The 23,887-nt window shown below is 52.6% G+C and overlaps 1 protein-coding gene across 1 annotated transcript in view; it reads left to right on the plus strand.

The window, feature by feature from the left end:
- LOC105807423 (chromosome unknown open reading frame, human C6orf132) overlaps positions 1 to 23,887 on the plus strand; it is a 34,163-nt gene that overhangs the window by 5,427 nt on the left and 4,849 nt on the right. Inside the window, exons 2-3 of the mRNA XM_012640802.1 lie at positions 8,487 to 8,593; positions 21,900 to 21,975. Of these exons, the coding sequence (XP_012496256.1) occupies positions 8,487 to 8,593; positions 21,900 to 21,975 (183 nt within the window). The remainder of the gene's footprint in view (positions 1 to 8,486; positions 8,594 to 21,899; positions 21,976 to 23,887) is intronic.

A 23,887-nucleotide genomic window follows, 5' to 3' on the forward strand; every position in this document is an offset into this window, starting at 1 on the left:
GGCCCTGGCTCCATTCTGGCCCATGGCCTGTTTTTGTGAATAAAATTTTATTAGAACATAACCAACTATGCCCATCATTTACATATGGTCTATGGTCGCTTTCATGCAAAGTTGAGTAGCTACAAAAGAGACTGTATGGCCTGCGAAGCCTAAAATATTTACTATCTAGCCCTTTACAGAAAAAATTTACTGACTCCTGCTCTAAAGCATGATTTATTATTATCAGGTAATTCCCAACACTTTGGTTCCTCTTCCTACATTGCTGTAGACCAGAGGAAACTGAGGCACAAAGAGGCCATTTTAAAAGTCTCGAAGAGGTGGAGATTAGAGTTCCATAGGGCAGCTGAGTCCGTGACATTCCCCTCAAGCCTGGGGTGAGTTGCTGGCGTTATCTAGCTGCTGGAGATCAGGCCATGGGATGAAAAGGGGAAATCAATGCAGGGGTGTGTGAGGGAGTTAAGGAGTAACCAACTGCTTGGGCTCTGGCCACAGCCATGTACAAATCTGTTTGCACAGGGTAGGTTGGGTGCAGCGGGTAAAATGCAAACAGTCACATGAAGCTGGTGACAGGTAAATTTGTCTTTAAAGAATTTCCCTAACACGTAGTCCAGTAATTAGGAGGACTTCACTAAATGCAATTGCAATCCTAATTAAGCCTTTCTGCCCTCTCCCAGCCCAAGCAAGGGTCTTAAAAGGCCACACGATTGTCTTCTAAATGCATAAGAAAACAGAGATGTGGATCTTTGCAAATCCCAAGATAAGGGACTGGGGCCGCTGCTGAGACAAAGCTTCCAGTCACTCAGGACTCCTCACTGCACCCCACCCCAGCAATGGGACACCCTTGTTCCTCCAAACATAAAGCCACTTCGGCACAACTACCTGGGACACTTATTTAAAATGCAGATTCCTAGAGTCCCACCTCAGGCACAGGAAGTCCCACCTCAGGCACAGGAAGTCAGAAGCGCTGGGCTAGAACCCAGGCTCTGGGTTTTTAACCAGCTCCTAGGTAATCCTTTCTTACAGGAAGAGTTGAGGATCCTGGGATTTCCTTCCCCACCTGAAGCTGGGTGGCTCTTTCCCCTAGGACTCCCTGCAGGGTACACAGGAGGTTCTAGATAAACGTGGAAAGAATGTGGTCAACTCCTTATCGGAAGCACCCTTGTGCTCCCTAGGGTGACTGACAGTCTGTCTGATGTTCCTGTTCCTGGGGCCCCAGACCTTGTGCCTCAGGCCAGGCTAGAGAGTGGGAAGCCATAAACCCCCAGAGCCCGGCACATGTCTCCGGCCAGGGCTGGGCTGGCACCAGCCTACCCAAAGCTGACCTGTGCTTTGCAGGGGCGTGAAGGAGACTTTTGTTTGCCCCTGTCCCCTGGAGGTGTGCCATGGTTTGCCGGCAGTTCAGCGCACACACACACACCCTCTCTGCTGCCTCATTATCTATATAAGCTCCTCCTGTCGCTCTAGTTCAATTCCAGAAAGCCAGGCCCTCCCTTGACCCCTGCAGACCAGCTACAGGGTTCCCCTTTTCCCCCAGCCAGTAAATTTTCCCTCCAACTATTTTGTCTACAAGACCAGCCAATAAATTAATAACAATAATACCATTATTATTAGCAGCTACCATTTATCGAAGCAGGCTCTGTGCTAACAACTACGTACGTCTTCTCAACTGAGGTTTCCTCAACTGAGGAAAGACTCAGAAGGAAAGCTCAGAGAGGTCCAAGAACTCGAAGTCATTCCAGCTCAGGGGCGCTCAAGCATCAAAGTGCATCCAGTCCCCTGGGGTCTTGTTAAGATCAGACTGTGATGCGGTAGATTTGAGTGGAGGGAGAGCCTGCGTTTCCCACAAGTTCCTGGCGAAGTCGTTCCACTAGTCACACGCTGGGAGTAGTAGCAAGTCCTGGCCAGGAAGTAGAGGGTCCTGTTTGCTGTGCTCTTCCCCTTTCAGTCTCCACACTGGGGGTCCTTTGAGCTGCCCTGCCCCAAGGTTCTTGCCTTCCTATTCCCTTCTCCCCTACTCTGTGGCTCCCTGCCCCTCCTCCCCTCCACCCCAGCCCAACCTCCGTTGTCCCCTCTGTCCTTGGACGGAGCCTGTCTCTGGTGCTCAGGTCAGGCCTGCTGGGGCTTGCTGGGACAAACTGGCCTTTTCAGGCTCCTGTCATGTGGACCTGCTAATTAGCAAGGAAGGGCCTCATTAATGCCATTTGTGGGTTACACTCACACGGAGCTGCCCCTGCTGCTTCCCGGAAAGGCAGGGCTCCCCTAGTAGCCGATGATTGGATGCCCCAGCTTGTACCTCACTGCACAGTACCCCATTCTACATCGACAGTGGGGTAGAAGTAGGGTGAGGTCTGCTTTAGGGTTCTGGGTCACTCTGGGTCAAGGCAACAAACTCCCCAAGTTAAAGCCCCTCCCCTCCCAAGTCCCTGGAATCAAATTAGGCCTGTAGCCAGTACTCCCGAGGTCGTCTAGGGGCTCCCGGCAATTCAAGGCCCCACACCGTCATTAAACCCCTCCTCCCACCCCTGATAGCTGCTTTCCCTCCCCTGCCCTGATTTAGGGAGGCTTCCTGCAAAGAAGGAGTAATTATCCCCATTTTACAGGTGGGGAAACTGAGCCTTCAACAGTGCCCAAAGCTCTCAGGTGTTCTGTGGAGGAGCTGGGATGTGAACCCAGACAGGATTCCCAGGTCCACTTGCTGCCCTCTAGGCCTCGCCGACTTTGAAATCCCACTCTGAGAAAACAAGAGACCAAGGGAAGAGACCCTAGATTCCTACATTCTTTCCTTGTGGGGCTCGCTGTGACCAGAGGGAATTAGACTCCAGAGTCAGGGTGCCTGGGTGAGCCCTGGCCCCTTGACGCATGAGCTGTGGGGCCTTGGACTTAACCTCTCTAAGCCTCAGTTTTTTCATCTGCATATTGGGAATAATAAAGGTACTTCTCCTACAGGGTTGTGAGGGCTTAGAATAGTGAGTGTCTAGCTCATAATACATGCCTACTAGACGGGAGACATTTAAGTATTATCAAATTATCTCTCCAGTTTGGCCCTATCTAGTATTTGGGGAAAAGGGCTAAATAACTGTCTCGGAATCTTTTTGACTTTGACCTCCGTGGATCCATGGGCAGCTTTAGGGCCGGGGAGGAAGAACATGTTACCAGGCTTCAAATCCTGAACTCTGGCCGGGCACAGTGGCTCACGCCTGTAATCCTAGCACTCTGGGAGACGAGGCGGGAGGATCGCTTGAGCTCAGGAGTTCAAGACCAGCCTGAGCACGAGACCTCCGTCTCTACTAAAAATAGAAAAATTAGCTGGGCCTGGTGGCGTGGGCCTGTAGTCCCAGCTACTCGGGAGGCTGAGGCAGGAGGATCGCTTAAGCCCAGGAGTTTGAGGTTGCTGTGAGCTAGGCTGACACCACAGCACTCTACCTGGGGTGACAGAGGGAGACTTTGTCTCAAAAAAAAAAAAAACCCAAACCCCAATCCTGAACTCTGTGAGAAAAGAAATGCAGAAGACTCAGTGAGGCGCCCCCTCTGGGGGAGAAAGGGAGGGAAGAAGGGCTGGGCATCAGGCGGCAGCTTGTGCCCAGCCCTCCACTGGCCCGGAGCTGGCCCTGTCCCCTCCCACGTTTAACACACACCCTACCCCAGGCTGAGAGAGCCAGGTTTGCCTGTCTGGGGAGCGGCAGGCAGCCAGGTGCCACGTGCAAGGCACTGCATCGCTTGTGCCTGGAGCCCCGCACTGCAAGTTGGGGCCCTGCTTCACCCCTGGCACCGCCACTGCGTGGCAACCTTGCTCCAGCCCCTTGCACTCTGGCCAACTCTCCCTATCTGCAAAGAGGGCGGTTGGGACCAGCCCTGAGCGTCAGGACTCAGAGCGACCCCTGACAAGAAAGTAAAGGGCCGCCGGCCTCCCGGTGGCGCTCCCCTATGGGTACAGGTGCTTGCCACGATTTGCAAGTGACACACTGGATTCAAGCTCAAAGCCCAAACTCTTGGTGAAGGGAAGTAAAGTGGGGCAGAGAGAGAGAGAGAGCGATGATGATGATGATGATATGATGTAATAATGATGGTGACAATAACCAGCCCTCTTAATTACTGAGCACGAATAATCTGTTAGGCACTGCGCTCACATTTTGTACACTATCTCATTCAGGCTCACACCAGCCCACTGGGAGGAACCATTTGCAAAGAAGAGGAGACAGCCTCAGAGAGATCTAGTAACACTCCCAGGGCTCCACAGTTAAGTGATGGAGCAGGGACTGGAACCCAAGTTCGGCTGGGCTCTGAACCCATAGCCTTGACCGCCCAATGTCCCGCCTCCCCCCCAGATGAGGAGCTGTCCTTCTGCCGGGTGCTTCTGGCCTGGGCAGAGCCAGCCACAGCCCAACTACCCCTCAGGCCTATGACAGGGCCAGGTTCTCCCAGAGAGAAGGGGCAGGAGGGGAGCTGCCTGTCCCCCCGTTCAAATCTGAGGTGAAGCCCACCTGCTTGGCACCAAGAATTGTTTTTAAAACAAGTTTTTGGACGTCAGGTGGTATTTTTGCAACCCAGATCCTCAAGGGAGTATAAATTAAAGCTGAGGCCCTCCTTCATTCCCCATCGATATGTGAAGGAGAAATGTTGAGGGAGAAAATCTAGAGGAATCCGGCACACACTCCTGTCATGAGGAGGATGTAACTGTGGGGGACGGTGCGGATTGCTTTAACGATCAGGTTTGGGTAAATGGAGGCAGACCTGGATCTCCTCCTGTGTCATCATTGCATCGCTTGCAGGTGACTCTGTCAGAGAGGCTTCAGTGTGTAACCTGACAGTGCTGTGGTCCATCCGGGGCTCAGGCCCTGCTCAGAGTCCGCTCCTGGGGTGTCACAAGGCTTCCTGGCTGCTGGAATTGCCCCAGGGCTCTCTGGAAGATGCTCCTTTTTTCTGGAAGCTTCTGGTTCTGAGGGCAGCTCCCTCACCTTCCCACCCTTCCGAATCCCACCCGGCTGTCCCAGCGCTGCCTCTCTGATCCATGCGTGTGACGAGCATAAAACCCCTGAGATCCTCAGAACCCTTCCCGTGCAAAGGCAGACACGAGGAATCCGCACTGTTCAGAGTGGACGAGACACTGGGGTAGGGCCCCTCTTTCTGATTGAGCAGTCTCATTCCCAGGGCAAATCATCCAGCCTCCTCTCCAGACACCCCCTTCACCTCCTCCTCCCCGAAGCGACACCAGGGCATTCCTAGCCCTCATCTCCTCGATTGCGGAGGGGGCTGCCCCTCAGGAGGCCCATTCTGTATCATCCCCGACACTGAAATCTGAGCAGAGCTCATCACTGCCACAGGAAACTCCCCACGGTTGCACTCTATTGTCCTTCTGCTTGTTTTGGGCCTTGACCTTGAGGCTGGGAAAGCCCCAGCCCCGACCTTGAGCCCTTGGAGGACCTAGCTTATCGGGGTGGCCACGCACACCTCGCCTAATGGTGTGCCAGGAGAGTCTGCCAGGTTCTAGCCACACCTCCTCTCCTTTTCTTTCTTTTCTTTCTTCCTTTTCTTTTCTTTTCTTTCTTTTCCCTCCCTTCCTTCCTCCCTTCCTTCCTCCCTTCCTCCCTTCCTTTCTTTCTCCTTCTTTCTTTCAGCTTAAAACAACACAAATTTATTCTCTTACAACTCCGTAGGTCAGAACTCTGGCGCAGGCTAAACAGACTAAATTAAGATGTTGGCAAGACTTTGTTCCTTTCTGGAGGTTCCCGCGGAGAACCTATTTCCTCGCCTTTTCCAGCTTCTAGAGGCTGCCTGCATTCCTTGGTTGGCAGCCCCTTCCATCTTCAAAGCCCACCGTGGCTGCTGGGTGGAGGCCTTCTCACATCACATCGCTCTGACTCTGCTTCCGTCGTCACATTGCTGTCCCCGATTCCTAGACACACGTCTTAGCACTGGGAAACCAAACTGGACTTCCCAGAGGTGCCCCGTGGGGAGGGAAGCCACCTGGGCTTCCACCCCTGCTGACCACAGCTACTCCCTTCTACATGTTTTATAGTGAACAATTGTATTCTTAGAAAGGTTCCCCTGCTTAAAACAACCACAAGCCAAACAAAACGACAGTGCCTGGGAGTCAGGGCTGACTCATGGATCTGTGAGGTGGTTAGAACGCCGGCTTGGGGGTCAGACGGCCACAGCTCAGATCTGGCCCTGTCGTGACCAGCATGGCTTTGGGCAAGCTGCTTCCCCTCCCGCCACTGCCCAGCACCGCTCCTTGGCCAGAGCAGAGCCTTCCCTACCCCAAACAGCACCCCCGCCCTTCACGCCCCATCCTCCGCCTGAGTCCTGTAAATGGTGGGGTGATGATTCTTCCCTTTGCGGGGTAAGGTGTGCAGTGGCTTAGAGTGGCCCTTCCAGAAGACCCTGGCTTCAACACTCACAGAGAGGCTCCGGGCAAGTTATTTGACCTTCTCGTGGCTCAGTTTCCTCATCTGTCAATAATGACCATACCAATTCGCATGGGGCCGTTTAGAGAACTGAATGAATTAATAACGTGTAAGATGCTTAGAACAGTGCCCTTAAAAGTGCTCAGTAAGTTTTACCTTTTATTATTATTACCCTGACAGTAATCACCCTTGCCAGGTCACTCAGCTATCACACTTCTAAAGCTCCTAGGCATACAATAATAGTGGCCATTAATATGACCGCAACTCAACTGTGGAAAGGCGGTTCCCTAAACCCCAGCACTGGTGCAGAGATTAAATAAAATAATTAGAGCGTCTGCCTAGGAGCGTGGCTCTCACCCAGTCCCTGTGGTAATCCCCACCCCACCCCCAGTCCCATTAAGGGCCCAGGTAGCCAGATCACATCAGATCTAGGGCCTTGGCATCCACACAGTGCTGGCTGGAGAATGTCCCAGGAGATCCTGCCGTCAACACGCAGACTCTTGGAAGTAAGGGAATCGGAGGGCTTTAGTGGTGGCTGCTGGGTGTGTGCTACTTCTGCTGTTTCTGATTGCGCCAAATCTGCACTCTTACAGCTCCCGTCCCTCGTGCCCCCGTCCAATCGGTGCCCTGCAGCCCCAGGCATGGAGCTGGCAACCAGGACTGGGCAATCATGTTTGTCCAGAATGCACGGGGCAGGGCACTGCTAGGAACTGGAGTTCCCGGGGACACGTGGAGCACACAGAGAACCCGCCGTTTGGGCCCCTTTCTGAGAGGTGGAAAATCTTGAATGTCCCAGCCAACTTTCTGCCTTGGGAGAGCAGCACACAAAGGACTCCGCCTGCAGTTGCTGGGACACTCCCAGGAGCCTCCCTGTCACAGCCAAAGCCTAGATCCCCACCTGGAGGGCTGTGGCAAAGGTGTAAGAATTTGGGATGGATGTGTTCTGATCCCAGGAACTTCCTGACAAGCCAGTCTCTTGTGAATAAATCATTCGGCTTTTTTTGCAATTTATTCCTAAAGTCACTTGCTAGGGGAAAAGTAATCACGATTACTTCACCGTTCCAGTTAGTAGGACTCTGGCCAATTGGAATTTTGACTTTTCTTCTCTTTCCTCTCTGGCTATAGAGGAGGAGAAAGTCCCTCACCCCCTGTTAAGTGGCTGAAAGCCCTCCCTGCTCACGACCCACACAGCAGGAGGCCCACAGAGATCCCTGCCAAGGGAATGTGAAATTCTTATCAATGCGTATCAAGGATCCTGACAGAGTTGAGAAAGGGCGAATGGCTCCTCACACCTCCCCCCTGTGGTAGAGCAGCCCAAAAACTGGAGGAAGAGGAAGGTCCTTCATATCATCTTCTTCCAGGGGAAGGAGCCATGTTTGTTGAGCACTTACTATGTGCTGGCCACACTTGCTCCTCACAACAGTCCTATAAGGCACTATCATCATTCCCATCATACAGATGGGAAAACTGAGGCCCAAAGAGATTCAGCTCTCAGTGGTAGAGCTGGGATTGTAACTAGGTTACACTGACCCTACTGCCCCACTCTTTCTGCTCCGCTCTCAAGGGTGCATCAAACAAAGCCATGCACACAACCGTGGGTGGCTTGGTGGCCAGAGAAGTCTTGAATTGAGGAGTCCAGAAGATGGGGTATGGACCACTGGGGGCACTCTGCTTGTTTCAGATTAGCAATGCAAACACTTGAAAGAAGAGCCGGTTTGTTTTCCTCCCTCTCTCAGAGATAAGCTTTGGCTGGGGCCTTGGCCAAGCTCCCAGGGCCCCAACAGGAGTGACGACTTGCTGTGGGAGAGAAGGCTCTGGACTTGGAAGTGGGGAGTGAGGAGGAGAGAAATGGCTGCTGGGGTCTGAAAGCCCCAGAAACACCGACTCCCTCCCATGATGCCACTGCAGCGGGTCCGTTAGCACACACCCCATCCGTAGGATCTGATTACATGAGAGGTGCTTAGCTCAGTCAAACGGGGCAACGCTGGGTTTCCTCATTGGGAACTGAAGGGCAGACTAGACTCGGCTGGCCGGCCGCCCTCGATCTCCAGCTCATGGTCTCCCCTCCCTTGTGTCCTCTAGATGGGATCTACTATGGAGACAATCGCTTTAACACGGTGAGCGAGTCAGGAACAGCCACGCTGAAAGCTCGGCCCCGAGTCCGGCCCCTGCTGACCTTCCTTCCGCTGGTGAGTACGGTTCTGCTCTGGGCTCTGAGGGTCTTCTCTGGGTGGGGACACCTCGCCTGCCACAGAGGAAGCAGCCCCACCTGCCCTGGCCTGAGTGGACGTCACCCTCTGTCCATTCCCTTCCTTCCTGATGCCAACCCAGGGCGGCTACAGGAAGGAGGCATGGCCAAGGCTCATGGGAGGAAGTCTGGGATTAGGGCTGGCAGCTCCTCTGTGGCTGAAACCCTTAGGAGAGGCTATGGAGAAGTTGTGTGCAGAGGTGACACAGCGGTGGGTACATCCAGTTAAATAAGTTCATTTTCCACGATCGCTGATGGCTGTCTGCTTCGTGCCAAGGCCTGCGTTAGGTGCTGGGATGCAGAGATGACTGAGCCAGTTGCTGCAGCTCCCAAGGAGCCCCCCGCCCACTGCAGGAATGAGCAACTAGACTGTTAGAACACAGGCCAGAGCAGGGACAGCCCATCCAGCCTTAATGGGTAGTCAAGGAGGGCTTCCTGGAAGAGGGGACACCTGAGCTGCCTCGTAAGACAAATAGCACTGACCCTTGGGAGGAGGCATTTGGGACGGATCTCTTTATGGGTCCAAAACTACAGGAAACTAAAACTCCCCTCTAGAGGCTGTGGTTGGGCTATAATTCTTTGACAAGGGAGAAAGACCAAAACAACTAACTACTCTATGACTGGTTCTGCTTTCTGCGATGAGAATTCCTGGGTTTTCTGGGACATTCTACATCAGTGCTGACCAACAGAGATATAATGTAATCCTTATATGTAATTTAAGATTTTCTGGTAGCTACATTAAAAATAAAAAGAAAATGTAAAATAAATTTAATAATATATCTTACTTACCCCACTATAGTCAAAAGATTATCATTTCAACATTTAGTATAAAAACAGCAATCAGAAAAAAATAGTAATGAGATATTTACATTCTTTTTTTTACACTAAGTCTTCAAAATCTGGTATACTACACACGTAGCACATCCCACTTCTGACATTTTAAGCATTCGAAAGCCACTTGGGGCCAGTGGCTGCTGTACGGGACAGCCGAGATCTAGAGTCTAAACAGCCAGCTTCCCAGAGTCTAGGCTCACTCCTCACTATCAGACCTGGGCCCTGGGTAAGACGACACTGTCATTGGGGTCACCGCATCGTCAGACTTCCATGAGGGTTTGTGCTGCCTAGACGGGCAAGGCTCCTAGTCCTGGTCTGAGCCCTCGGGGCCTGTTAGACCTCATGGCACCACACCTTGGTCCTGGGTACCCACACACGCTGCCCAGCACTGCCTGGCACAACCACCTCCCGCTCTCCATCACCGATGTTTTCGGATTTGCCCAACCTCACCAAGCAGACCCCAAGATTCTAGATGGGTCGGGTAGTGTTTTACATTCTCCTGTGGCATCTCCAACGCCTCTGTGTGGAGGGCTGAGCACACAGATCTCTAGGAATATAACTTTAAATAATTTATTTTCTACTCATAAAAGCAATTCATGGACATTACCAATAAATATAGAAAGTACAACACCAACAACAAAAAGGTATGAAACAAATAAGTCAGCCCCTAACTTTGTTTCCAGAGATATATATAACTATTATGGGGGTCATTGCACCCATAAAGGCAGATGAGATAATTTTGAGATATTCTATTTCCCCTTACCTACCCCCAAAACATATATTCAAAATCACAGTGGTATGAGCCCAGAGTTGACACACCTGTACCTGTGCTGGTTGCTAAAATATTGAAATACAAAACCTACAGAGTAGAACTTGCTGTTGCCTCTGAGTGGCTCCTGCTGTCCTGGCCCCTCCCCCAGATCTGGACCACCCCAAAAGGCAGCAACTAAAGGGTTAATGTGGGCACAGCTGAGTTTATCCTAATGGGCAGGTATCCTATATCTCCACCCAGCCACCCACTGGGGGCTCCTCAAAGACCAGGGCAAGTCCTAGCCTTTCTGCTCTCATCCTGTCCCCTCGGGCTTGCTCAGAACGGGATCTGGAGCTGCACAGACCCCGGGCGGGCCTGGCAGAAGACTCAGGGGCCCCTGGTGTGGGCCGGCTGGCTGGTCAGGCTGGAGTTCTGGGCCCTCCTCGGGAAATGCCTCCTGGGAGCAGTCCTTCTAGACGGGCCTCAGAGCCAGTCCCAGGAGATGGGGGCCTTTCCCCAACACACTGTGGCCCCCTCACTGGTGACAGCCGGGGAATGGACACATGGTGAGCCATCAGCTGAGAGGGGCCTGGTCAGGTCCACACCAGCCTCGCATTACAGAGGCCAGAACTGGCTGACCGAGGAGAGGCGGGGGGAGCCGCTTGCCGGTCCCCTCCAGTGGCACAGCTCCCACCGTGCGCCAGGCACCCTTCCAGGTGGATCTCATGTGCTAACAGAGCCACATCCATCCCCCTTCCGCACAGGGAGAAACCGATGCGCAGAGCGCAGGCGTATCTTGCTTAAGGCCACACAACTTGTAAGTGGCAGAGCCAGGCTTTGAGCCCTGCGACCTGGCTCCAGGCTCCCAGTTCTATTCAGGCCATCCTACCGTCTCCACTACCCAGAAGGTTTTCTCTTCCCCTCCCTGGACCAGCCAGCAGAATGACTTCCTCCTCCCCTGTGTGCCTGTCTGAATCCCCGTCTGGCAGCAGGGCCTCCCAGGCAGGAGGTCTCTTGCCTCTTTTAGATCACAGACCCCTTTGAGACCATGATGAGACCTCGGCCACATACATGTGGTTTTGCACAATTTCGGCAAAGGACTCTCGAACCCCCAGGAGCCCATCCATGAAGTACCTTTAGATTAGGAACCCTTGGCCTGATGGCCCATATCTCGGGGACGGTTCTATGCTGCTAATTCAGGTTACAAGGTACAGAGTAGCCCCAGCATCATTCGTCACCAGCTCCTGGGTGGGCAGAATCAAGCCAGCAGCCTGATTCTCTCCTGCTGACCACCTGGCTCCTCTCCCCTGGGCTCTGGGCCGGGTCCTTTGCTTCCTTCCAGCAGGGGCAGGGGGCAGTGAACGGGGAGAAGAGGGAGGACAGAGCTCTGTGTGGGTGTGGGTTCACACGCACACACCCTGTCCCCCAGCCCAGCCGCTGGGGTGCGTGCGGAGCTGGGCTGATGCCTGAGCCCTGCCTGATACTGTCCTAGCTGGCCAGGCCCTGCCTCTCCTTGTCCTCTCTTCCCGCATTCAGAGGGCCCCTCCCAGGTCAGGCTGCCTGGGGGCAGGGGAGGCGTGAGGCGGCAGCGCCCCAGAAGCCAGATGACAGTTCCCGCAAGGGACTTTGGGCTCCATCTGGGCCTGGGCCATGTTCTGAACGTACCCTCCCTGTCAGTGCCCTACACGAGCCTGGCAGGGGACGGGGTTTGAGAGGAGGGGACAAGATGAGGAGGGGGAGGGCAAAGACAGGCGCTTCTGCCCCGTCGCTGCAGCGCCCTCACTCTGCTGGTGCTGAAGGTGCTGAGGATTAAGAAACGCTTCCTCAGGCGCCCAGGGGCCAAAGGCCAGCTGTGAAGAGGACCCCAGGATCCCTCAGTGGCCGGGCCGGGACCTGGGATTGCTCCTTGCGTAGCTGGCACCAGTCCCAGCTCTGCCACCGGGCTGTGGGGTAGCTGAGGGCCAAGCCCTTCCTCCCCATGGGCCTCAGGCTCCTCGTCCATCAGTGGGGGTCACACTGGATGGTCGCCAAGGGTCTCCCCAGCCGTGACTTTCTGGGTTAAAATGACTCCCTAATGGAAGGGCAGGAGGCGTGGTCAGCTCCCTGGAGGATCCCCGAAGAAGCCAGGCCCCCGACCCCTCCTCGAGCTCTGCTTCTGCCTCTGCCAAGGGAGGCATTCCAGCACCGGGGCCGCCGCACCTTCCTACTGGGGAGCCCTGAGGAGCTGGAGGAGAACCACCAAGTCAGAGCTGGGAAGGACCACAGCGGTCATCGAGATGAGGAAACTGAGGCCCAGGGAGGGGACGGGCACACAGCTCAACAGAAGCAGAGACAAGACCAGGCCTACTCCCCGGGCCAGCCCTGTCCATACCACCGGAGGCCTGGGCTCCGTGAGCAACGATCCTTTTTCCACTTCCAAGTGGAAACCGGGACCAGAGTTCAAGCCAGAGCCTGTCCCTCTGCTTCTTAGAGCTGAGCTGATAGACGGTGGGTAGGAGGGTTGTGCTTTTCTCTGGGGCTCCTGCCTGCCCTCCCCAGCCTGAATCAAACCATCTCCAGGGTGATGCATTGAGGAATTAAAAATTAAATGCCAGTGTGGCAAATATGGGAAAACTGGCCAGGCAGGTCCCCAGGGGTGCCAGGGCGGTGAGAGCTGCCTGAGTCACCCCACCCTCTGAGTCAGACAGGCCTGGCCCTGGCTCGGGCAGGAAGCCCCACCTACTCCGGACCCTCCCTCTGTCTCTCTGCCTCCCGGGAGCTCAGCTTAACTGGGATTTGAGCCCCTTAGGGTGAGCCAAGAAAGGCAGTCACGAATGGCTTTGGACTGATGCACGGGGGTGATGCTAGGGCGAGGGGTCATGGGGCGAGGGTGCTCCATACGTTTGGGGGTTGAGGCGTCAGCGGCCTGCCACTGCGAGGACAAGTGGAGCTCCCACCCCCACCACAGCCCACCCCTTCTCTACCCGCCAGCTCCCCACTCACAGCCTGAGCCCCCAAAGCTCCATCCGCCTTACCCACCCTCGTCCTTACCCACCAGCAGCCGTCCCTTAGCCTCCCCCGACTCATGGATGTGCATCCCCAGCTTGAGCTGCCCGCAGGAGGACTGACCAGGGAAAAAGCCCTGGACGTGGGCTCAGGGCCTTTGAGGCAGGGAATTCTGGAGTAGGGTCTAGAAGCGGGCGGTATGGGCTCCAAGGACATGTCCCCTTGACCCTACTGACTCCTCGCCCCACAGGGAGGGGCCAGAGCGGGGCCCCCCAGAGTATAGGATCCAGGGCAGGTGCCCGAGTAGCCCTGGTCTAAGGGCAGTTCCGGGGTGGCAGGTAGGTCCAGAGGAAGATGGCTTCATCAGTGGAGATTCTTCTCTGGCCCTCAGGAGGGGTCTGAGCTATGGCAGAGTGTGGGGGAAGCAATCGAGCTCTTTTATAAAATGTTCACTGGCTCCCAACCTCAGAGAAGCTGCTCTGTGGGAAACACATGGCCTTTCTTGTTCCTCCACACCCCATCCCAGCCAGCGCCCCCACACACAGCCAAGGAGAACAACGGGCTGGGCTTCACCCAACTGGCTCTCATTCTGGGGTGGGGTGGGATGGGGTCCCACTCCCCTGTTCCCTCGGCCCGCAGTGGTGCCCCCAACCCTGCCTGGTTCTAACTCTGGCTCGAGGTCATCTCGCTCGCCCTGCAACTCCACACCCCACCCCGAGGGCTGGTGCCCCAGACCAGGCTCCAGGAGGAGTTGGACAAGGAAGTTCACATTCCACGATGTGCAGCTAAGACTCTGAGCTGGCTGCTGCCCAAGGTCAACCATGCATTGCCCACTGGCCCAGCCCCTGGTGACCCACCTTTGGGGCTTGGCTGGGCCCTAAGGAATCCCAGGCATGAGGATGTGTGTGTCCCAGGCACGAGGAGGCCAGGGGGGTGGGCTGGAGCCATCAGTGGGGTGAGCCTGCCCTCCTGAGTGCTCAGTGGTGCAGCAGGTGGCGAACAGCAGGCTCTGACCCCCAAAACTGCAAAGGGGAGACTAGCCTCATCCTTGAGCAGCGAATGTTTTCTTCCCTTCCTTCCTTCCCTCCCTTTATTCTTCCTCGTCCTCCACTCTGAAATGTTAGCAGTCAAGAGGGCAGTAGGGGATTCCTGGTGACCTGTCCCTGACCATGGGGAAGCACCCATCTCTTCAAATCCAACTAGACAGACACAACCTGGGGGGCTGTGTCAGAGCACAGTGTCTGAGAACTTGGGCCACTGCTAACCCACTAAGCTTTGATCAGAACCCGGGGGAAATAACTTTTCTCGAGCACTACTCTGCAGGACCCCTTTAGGTGTGCAGCGGCCTCTGATGCTACAACAAACCCCAGGGAGGTGGGATCATCCCCATTTTACAGATGAGCAAACTGAGCCTCAGAAGGCAAGAAAGGGGAACACTCACTGAGCACTGACTATGTGTCAGATACTGTCCTCAATCGTTTTTAGACAATGGAGTTAAGATTGCAAATCTGGTCTGCCTGACTCCAAAATTGATGTTCTTTCCACTAAATCACAAAAATTTTTTAAAAATTATTTATTGTAGTGGATATTTTTTTAAAATTATGAAGGAAACAAAAGTTCATTGTTAAGAACCAAGAAATAGAGGTAAGTATAAGGAAGAAAATTTCCTCATAAGTCTAGCATGTAGTGAAAAAAAGAATAGAAAAAAAAAAAGGAAGAAAATAAATATATTCCTGGAATAGTGCTTCTCCCCGCCCACACTGCCTCCCAATTAATCACTGCTGGGAACTTTCCAATGCATGAGGCCGCCATGGTTTCTAAAGGGCTGCTTCAACTGAAAGGGCTGCCGGCTTGTACATGTCTGGCAAGTGAGGGAGGTGACGGATGGTCTCGGATCTAGGTGTTGTCTGCTGTGAGGACAAGGAAGTGACGGTTTCGTGAACTTCCCCACCTGGCAGGGCCAGGGCTGGACTCTGCCCCAGGCCTCGTGCGAGGGCTGTGTGCAGCGGCAGAGCAGGGAGTGGCCGTGGCCCGGGCAGGGAGGCCGTGCAGGCCGGCCGGCCAGGCACATGCTCAGGTGCTCATTTGCCTGTTCTTTGCTTCACTGCCCACAGGTCGGTCCACCCCTCTCTTGATGTGGCTGCCACTCTTGAAGGGCCACACACCCCCCTCCCCTGAGTATGTTCGGGGCACATGCCAACCCCTGCAGGCAGCACCCTGGGGCACCTGGGTCCGTCATTTTCCCAGGGCGAGAGTGCCAAAGGTGGGGCAGTGTAAAGCTTGGGACGCCACCAGCTTCCCAACTGATGGCCGCAGCCAGAGTCCATGTCTGAGGCCAGCTGTGACTTCAAGCCCAGCCCTGACTGCCTGACCTCCTAGAAAAGCAGCTTCGAGAACCCTCCCTCCCAGCGCCCCTCCACTTTCCTCCTGCTTCCTCTTTCTCCTCTCTGGAGTTAGAGAACTACCTGGAGGCGGCGGCTGCGGTCTGTCCCAACACCCTGTCATCGAGGGTGTCCAGGTCACCGCCCACACAGCACAGGTGAGACAAGTCACAGAAGGGACACCTTATGGGCCTGAACTCGCAGAACACTGTGGTCAAAGTGATCCTTGGAGAGCGTTTACAGAAGAGGCAGAAAACTGAGGCCCAGAGTGGAAGTCATTCTACTCTGAGTTAATTAGTAACAGATCTGGTACCCAAACATTTTCCTCCTCTCTATCCTGTATTCTTCCTACCACTCATTCACTCACCCAGGAACTTATTCATTCAACAAACATTTGTTGAACTGCCCAGTATGTGCTGGGCACATACAAAGAATCAGCCGTCACCTGTCCCTCAAGTAGGCCGGGCTGGGCTGGGCAGCAGAGACTACAGGCATCTACAATAAGCTGGGAGTTGTGCTAGAGGAAAAGCATGAGAGTAAATACTGTAGTGGCAAAAAGAGCAGGCTCCAAGGTCCCAATATTGGCCCTGCCATTTACTAGCTGTGTGACTTTGGGCAATGTACTCAGCCTCTCTGTGCTTCAGTTTTCTCATCTATAAAATAAAACCAATAACCTGCCTCTTAGGGTTACAATGAAAACTAGCTGGGTTGCTACATGCAAAGTACTCAGAATGGTGCCTTGCACATAGTAGGCACTTAATAAATGTCAACTGTAGTAAATAATAATGCAATAGGGCCTGAGGAATACATAGGGAAGAGAAATTAACTCTGGCTGGGGTTGCCAAGAAGAACTTCATAGAGTAGGGACATTTAGTCTGGGGTTTAAAGGATAGCTAGGAGCTTGCTGTGCAAAGAAGAGCATCCTAGGCAAAGGAAGAGTAAGAGCAAGGCTGTGGAGACCTGAGAAGGTATGGGGATGAATCCCAAGTGGGTGCAGTGATTCTCAGGGAGGCAGACGTAGCTGAATCATCTAGAGTGTTTTCAAGCGACTCACCTGCCCCCAGAACCTCTGAAACCCCTGCACAATCCCTCCAAGGAGTGGTCTCTGCCCCACTGACGATCATTGCTGCAAGAAGCCCACTTGCTGATGAGGTGGGCAGGTTCCCTGGATACACCAGAGTGGGAAAAAGACAAGAACCACTAGCTGGAGCCCCGGATTTGTGGCACGAATGGGGGAGAAGATGGCAGGAGCTGCGGAGGGTCCAGCTTCTGAAAGTCTCAGATGCCATATTAACGTGTTTGGATTTCATCCTCTGGACCAATGGAAAGATTCTGAGCAGGGAAGTGGCCTGCTCTGGGATGCTTTTGAGAAAGAACATCTTGGTGGCAGGTTTGGAGAATGGAGCAAGGCAGGGGCTAGGGAATCATCTGGAGACAATGGCAATGGTCTGTCCATCTGGGTAAGGGACAGTGATGACTGAGGAAGGGCTGAGGTTGAGGGACAGCAGGAAGGGAGGACTTGGGAAGTGACTGGCAGAATTGGGTGACAAGCTAGGTTTGTGGGTGATGATCAGTTACCTGGAGAGACAGTAATATATAACTAGCTGGGGGACCTTGGGCTAGTTACTTAACCTCTCTGAGCCTCAGTTTCCTCATCTGTAATGGAGGTAGCAAAAAGAGCACCTGTCTCACCCGGTTGTTGTGAAAAGTAAATGAGTTAAGAGATGGAAAGCGCTGGAAGAGTACCTGGTGCAGGATAAGTGCTAGTAAGTAGCAGCTGTTGTTAAGATTGGGAGTTTGGGGATGGGACAAAGAGGTGACGTGCTGTGCCGATGTCCAGTGGATGCACACATTCTAAGTCTCCCCCAGTGCTTTTCTTTTGATATCCTTGTCTTTGCTTTGTTTTAGCTTTTGCATTATAAGATACACATAACATAAAGTTTGCCATTTTAACCGTTTTAAAGTGTACAGTTTAGTGGCATTAAGTACACAACTTTTTTTTCTTTTTAACTAGTACTAGCGTGCAGAAAAGTTGCAGGAAGGGGATGAAGAACTGTAGCCTTCACCACATCTGCCACGTTTTGCCACATGTGCTTCAGTTGCTCCCTCCTTCCCTGTACATGTGTATAAATACAGTTTCTTCCTGAACCATTGACGGCTAAGTTGAGACATTGTGTCCCTTTATTGCCAAACACTTCAGTGTGCCTTACCTAGGAACAGAGACATCCTCTGTGCAATTCTCAAATTCAGGAATTTAATATTGATACGCTGCTATCATCTAATACGCCATTTACATGCACTTGTTGCCACCTGACCGACCCCTTGGTGTCCTTCACGGCACACCCCCACCCCCGATACCAGGCTCCAATCTAGGATCATGCATAGCATTTAAGTGTCACCTCCAAGCTCCCTTCTTACCGAGGCTTTCCCTCAGTTCTCTAGGCTAAAGGAGACAGGTTAGGAAATCGGCACGCATGGAGATGAAAGACGTCACCATTCAAGCCAGTGCACGGGATGCCAGCTGCCTGCGTCCCTGTAGCGAGCGAGGGGAGCGATTTATCTTGAGTCTGTGTTTTTCTGGGACTAAGATTAAAATGCGTTTGCATTTGCCTTCCCTGCGTACACACGAGTGGAGAGGACAGCTAAGTGCGCCACAGGAGCCCACGCAGGTGCAAGCGGGAAGGGACGGGGCCAGGCGGGCTCGGAGACGCAGAGAGACTATGTTCAGTTCAGTACCGGCAGCTCCTGGAGAGGTGAGGCTGGCCGTTGGGAACTGCCCCAAGGGTCAGAGAGGGATGTGTCACAGCACCACAAGCACTGTGGCAAGTTGGTGGCGGGTGTGTATGAGACCTCCTTGTGTGGGGGGAGGGACCTAAAACGCCAGAGCTGGGCCCAAGCTGCTGTCACAAGCTGCTCAGGAGATGGACTCGCATCCTGTGGTCTTGGGAGTCTAATGGTTCTGAGGGCGATTTAAGATCAAAGGGTGGGGAGGGCGGTGTTACCTCCAGCCCATAAAGTCCACCCATCCTCCTCCCACACACATCATTAAGCGCTCAGGGTAAGCCGGAGGTGCTGCTAGGATTCCGGGAGCTTAGCTTTGACTGTTCACAATTTTTTCACCCTTCTTGGGGAGAGGATTGGAAGGTATCATCCTTCACTTGGCATTCGTTTCCTGGGTTAGGGATATTATCTCATTTGATCCTCATAATAGTCCTGCAAAGTAGGAAATGCTACCTCAATTTTATAAGTGAAGAAAATGGGTCTTGGTGGTACGTAGAAAAGGTGCAGTGAAAAGCCTGGATTTGCACCCTGGCTCCGTCAAGGGATTTGAGATGACGTAGGCAGAGCTCTTAGTATAGGGCTGGCACGCAGGAGGAGCACAGATGACATCACTGTCCCCATCCTGCCTCTCCACTGCTCATCCAAGATCATGCTCCTGGCAAAATGGAGCACGAATGGAACCCCAGACTTTTGACACTAAGTCCCCAATCTCTCTACTTTCCCATTATGTTCGAATATAAATAATCAGCAATCTTAACCTTGGCTTTTGAAGGCCTGGCCTCCGTCTCATCAAAATCAGAGTGTATGTATCTGATAGAGGTTATTAGACAACCAGTGATCTGCATGTGTGTGCATCTCAGGATGTCTTGGAAGACACACCTGTGATGGGCTGGGCTCCTGTCCCTTTCCTTGGTTCAGAATCACTGGGTTTGGGGAGTGTTAGGCACAGGTGTGCTGTTGGCCATGGGATTCAAGTAGAGGCAGAAAAAAAGTCTAGTTGATGGATCAAGGCCATTCCAGCTTCAGAATTTTTTAAGAACAGGATGAGTCGTTTGCTGCCCCTAAATGACCAGAGTAATTCTGAGATGGCCCTTGGTAACCAGGGGTCTCACAGATATCTCTGTAACATCTATCTTGCATGCCCCTTCTTGTATATTAATCCATTAAGTCCAGAGGGTTAGCACTATCAGCCCATCAGTGAATAATGACAGGGCCTACTATGTGTCCAGCTTTGGGGGTTGCCATAAGATATGGTCCCTGGGCTCCAAAGAGCTCCCAGATCTCAATGGAGGAACAAGATGCAAACAAGAGCCCCTTTTGGGGCGTGACTGTGGGTTGCTCTGGGCAGCAGCACGTCAGTGTGGGCTGGTGTAGACAGGCAATGGCTCCTTAGTAATAACAGCGGCAGCGAACATTTATTGGGCTTTTACTACATGCCAGGAGCTGTCACATGAGATAATATGCCTAAGTGCTTTTCGTGTATTGCATCATTTAGTCATCAAAACTCCTCTAAAATGGATAGATTCTTTTTTTATCACCATTTCACAGATGGGGAAACTGAGACACAGGGAGCTTAAGTCACATGCACAGTCATACAGGTAGTAGGTAGCGGAGCTGAGATTCAAACCCAGGCACCCTGGATCCAAAGCCAGTGCTCTTAGCGCCTCCCCATACCATCAACCCTAGAGGCGCGCAGCTGATCCTTGAAGGACGAGAGATTTTAGGGAGGTGAAACACTAAGGAGAGGGAGCTCCACAGACCTGGGTTTGGTAGTACTGGTGTGTGACTGTAGACAACTTACCAAAATGTTTCTCAGCCTCAGTTTGCTCATCTGGTAAATGAGGATAGCCTCTTCTTTACAGAGTGGTAGGACCGAGATACTGTGTTTACAGCACAGTGCAGGGAGTGTTATTAATACTATTGGAAACGGAGGGCGGGCAAGAGAGGCACGGCCACAACAGCCAGCAGCAGGGATGAGCACGGACTCTGTGTGCGAGTTGAAAGGGTGGCAGGGAGGGAGTCCGTCACGCTGGGTGAGGGTGGGCGGAACAGGCGAGTGGGAAATAAACATTGGCGGGGAAGCATGAGGCCAGGTCATCGAGGACCTGAAAAGCTACCATGATGTGCTCTACAGCTCTTCAGAGTGACAGGTGTGTGGACTTCGTGACATATGAAAATACGTGTTTGGATAAAAAACATAGAATGCAAAGAGTATGTACAAACTGACAGCTGTGTAAACACATTGTGGTCTGGTAAGCTTAGAGATCAGAAGGGTATCTGCAGTATTATAAATACTTGAGTTCATCACTTTTATTTATTTTTCTGTAAATACCTAGTGAAAACTAAGAATAAACAGGATGCCAGGCCAAGGGGTTTGACTTTTAACCTATGGACATCCATGAGGAGTCACCGCAGGTTCTTTTTTTTCTTTTGAGACAGAGTCTTGCTCTGTTGCCCAGGCTAGAGTGCAGTGGCATCAGCATAGCTCACAGCAACCTCAAACTCCTGGGCTCAAGCGATCCTCTTGCCTCAGCTTCCCAACTAGCTGGGACTACAGGCATGCGCCATGATGCTCAGCTAATTTTTCTATTTTTAGTAGAAGCGGGGTCTTGCTCTTGCTAGGGCTGGTCTTAAACTCCTGAGCTCAAGTGATCCTCCCACCTCAGCCTCCCAGAGTGCTAGGATTATAGGCATGAGCCACTGTGCCCAGCCTATTTTATTTTTTTAATAGAGATATAATTCACATACAGTTAGTCCTCGCTATTCATGGATTCTGTATTTGCAAATTTGCCTAATGGTTAAAATTTATTTGTAACTCCAGGATCAATACTCATGATTAATGGTCATTTCTGGACACACACAGAGCAAGGAGAATTTTGAGTTGTCTGATGTACACGTTCCCAACTGAACAAGAGGACACTTTGTTTTCTTGTGTCTCTTTCTGTTTAGCGCCACGTTTTTCATATTTCTTTTTGCTTTTTCTTGGTGATTTCACTGTTTAAAATGGCCCCCAAGCATAGTGCTGAGGTGCTCTCTAGAGTTCCTACGTGCAAGAGGCCGTGATGTGCCTCACGGAGGAAATCCACGTGCTAGGCATGAGTTATAGTGCTGTCGGCCGTGAGTTCAATGCTAACGAATCAACGAAACTTCTTAACGTGTCTTCAAACATAAACATACAAAAAACAAGGTTATGTATTGATCCGATGACAGAAATGTTGTGACCAGAGGCTCTCAGGAACCTAACCCTGTATTTCCCCTAGGAGCAATGGAACAGTATGCGCTATATGGTGTTCACTGGAACTTTATAGAAAGTAACTATCACAAATAATGAGAATTGACTGTACCGTGTAAGATTCACCTTTTTAAATGCACCCTGTTATATTCTGGTATACTCACAAGACTGCGCAACCATCACTGTCACCGCAGATTTTCAGCTATAAAATGGCCTCACAGAGCAGCAATTTGAGAATTATCTGTCTTTCCCTGTCCCCTGATCTCTCTCTGGTCCCTTTCAGAATGCCCAGGAAAACCATGGGCTGGCTGTACCTACCCCCTCTGTCCCGGAAGACTTTGGAGACAAAGAAGTGACAGGTAAGGGGACCATGGGCTTGGGGCTTTTCCACCTTTCATTCTTTCCTTCTTGGGCGTTGGATTGAAAAGCCGAGCATGTGGCCCACCTCCACAGCTGGTGACACAGCCAGGATCCCCAGGCCTCTTGGTTACTGGCTGCAGTGGGCAGGAGCAGTGAGGAGAGCCAGGGTAGGAGAGGGATGGTGAAGGGACAAGGCCAGAGATGGGACAAGAGCAGCATGAAGTGATGGAAAAACTCTGGAGTCCGAATGACCTGGCTTTGAACCCCGGCTCCCCATAGATTAGCTTTGCTCGCTCACGCAAGACACTTCACCCCTCCTGCCTCTGTATCTCCCAATGGACAATGGGAACAATAGTTCCAGTTCGGAGGAATAAATGAAGTGGTGGATGGGATGTAAGACACTTTATGTCACACCTCTGCTCAAAACCCACCGATGATTTCCCACATCGCTCAAAGAAAAGGCTCTTGCAAGGACTGCCACGTTGCCTTTCTTTCCCCTCCCGAACTACACTGGCTGCAGGGTCTCCTGCTGCTCCTGAAATACCTCAGGCACATTTCCACCTTGGGGTCTTTGCACTGCGGTCCCTTCGGCCCAGAAGGCTCTTCTGCCAGACATCTGTGTGGCTCTCCTTCCCTCTTTGCTCAAATGTCACCTTCTCGGCGAGGCCTTCCCTGACCACCCTATTCAGATTGTGCCCTCAGCCTACTCCCCTGTTGGCTTCCCCCCATAGCATTCCTCATCTAACATGGTAATAATTTGTTACATTCAGCGTCTATCTCATTGTTCCATTGAAGCAGAAGCTCCAGGCGGGCCGGCATTTGGTCTGTTTTTTGTTTTGTTTTTGACCACTGTACCCCAGCTCCTAACTCAGTGCCTGGCACTTGGGTGCTCCATGAATGTTGGTTTTCTCCTTCCCCACCCTTGGTCTCTTCCTTTTGAGGTCAGATAGTTGGGAGGAGCCCTTCAGAGCCGCAGGTCCCCAGGTTTGCTACGCTGTGTGTGGGGGGCTGAGAGGAGGGGAGCGAAGGACAGATGTCCCTAAGAAGGAAATAGACTCTGGAAGAGGGCTGGGACTGGGTCCAAGGACGGAGGATGTGGGCTGCTGGGGCCAGGGCCACTCAGCGTCTCTGTAGTGCCGGACTGTCCAGGTCGTCTTCCTCCCGCACGTCCCCATTCCACCCCACAGTCCACAGCCTGCTCCAGGAGTTCTCTGCGCGGTGGAAACGTCGGTTCTGAGTAGATCCAGGGTCTTTCGAAAGCAGAAGTCATTTGTGCAGTTTGCTCCCTGTTGCTCTTTCACCCGACCTCCTCCCATGACTTCCTGTCTCTCTCCCACGTTCCCTATCTGTCCTACACAGTCTGAAAGGTTAAGCACAGATGGCAGTAGTCAAAGTAGTTACTATTTATTAAGTGCCTACTAGGGGCCCAGCACTGTGATAAGCCCTTTACCTGTATTTGCATGCATTCTCTCATTGAACCCTCACAGCAGCTTTAGGAGGTAAGCACTGACATTATGCCCCTTTGATGGATGATGAAACTGAGGCTCAGCAAGGTTAGTGTGTGCAAGGTCATACATCTAGTAAGTGGTAGAGCTGGGATTTGAATCCTGGCCTTTCAGGCTCTGTCAAGGTCAAGGTCCCAGCAAGAAAGAGATGGTGTACTCAATGAGGATAACTGAAGAAAGTTTTGCAAAGGGACAGTGTACAAGATTGTAAGCATGGTTAGGGGACAAAGTGGACAGTGACGCCCAGAGACTGACAACAGCGGGAGCTGCTACTCCCGCTGAGCCGTGGGAGGAGGGCCACCCAACAGGAACTGTGGTCTGCGGTGGAGGAAAGGCAGCTGCTGCCGCCCTGTGACCCAGCTAGCAGGCAGCCGGAGCACCAGCACCCTGGCCTCTCTGGTCCCCC

The sequence above is a fragment of the Propithecus coquereli genome, unplaced genomic scaffold (assembly GCF_000956105.1).
Source record: "Propithecus coquereli isolate 6110/MARCELLA unplaced genomic scaffold, Pcoq_1.0 Scaffold158, whole genome shotgun sequence".
Lineage (NCBI taxonomy): Eukaryota > Metazoa > Chordata > Mammalia > Primates > Indriidae > Propithecus > Propithecus coquereli.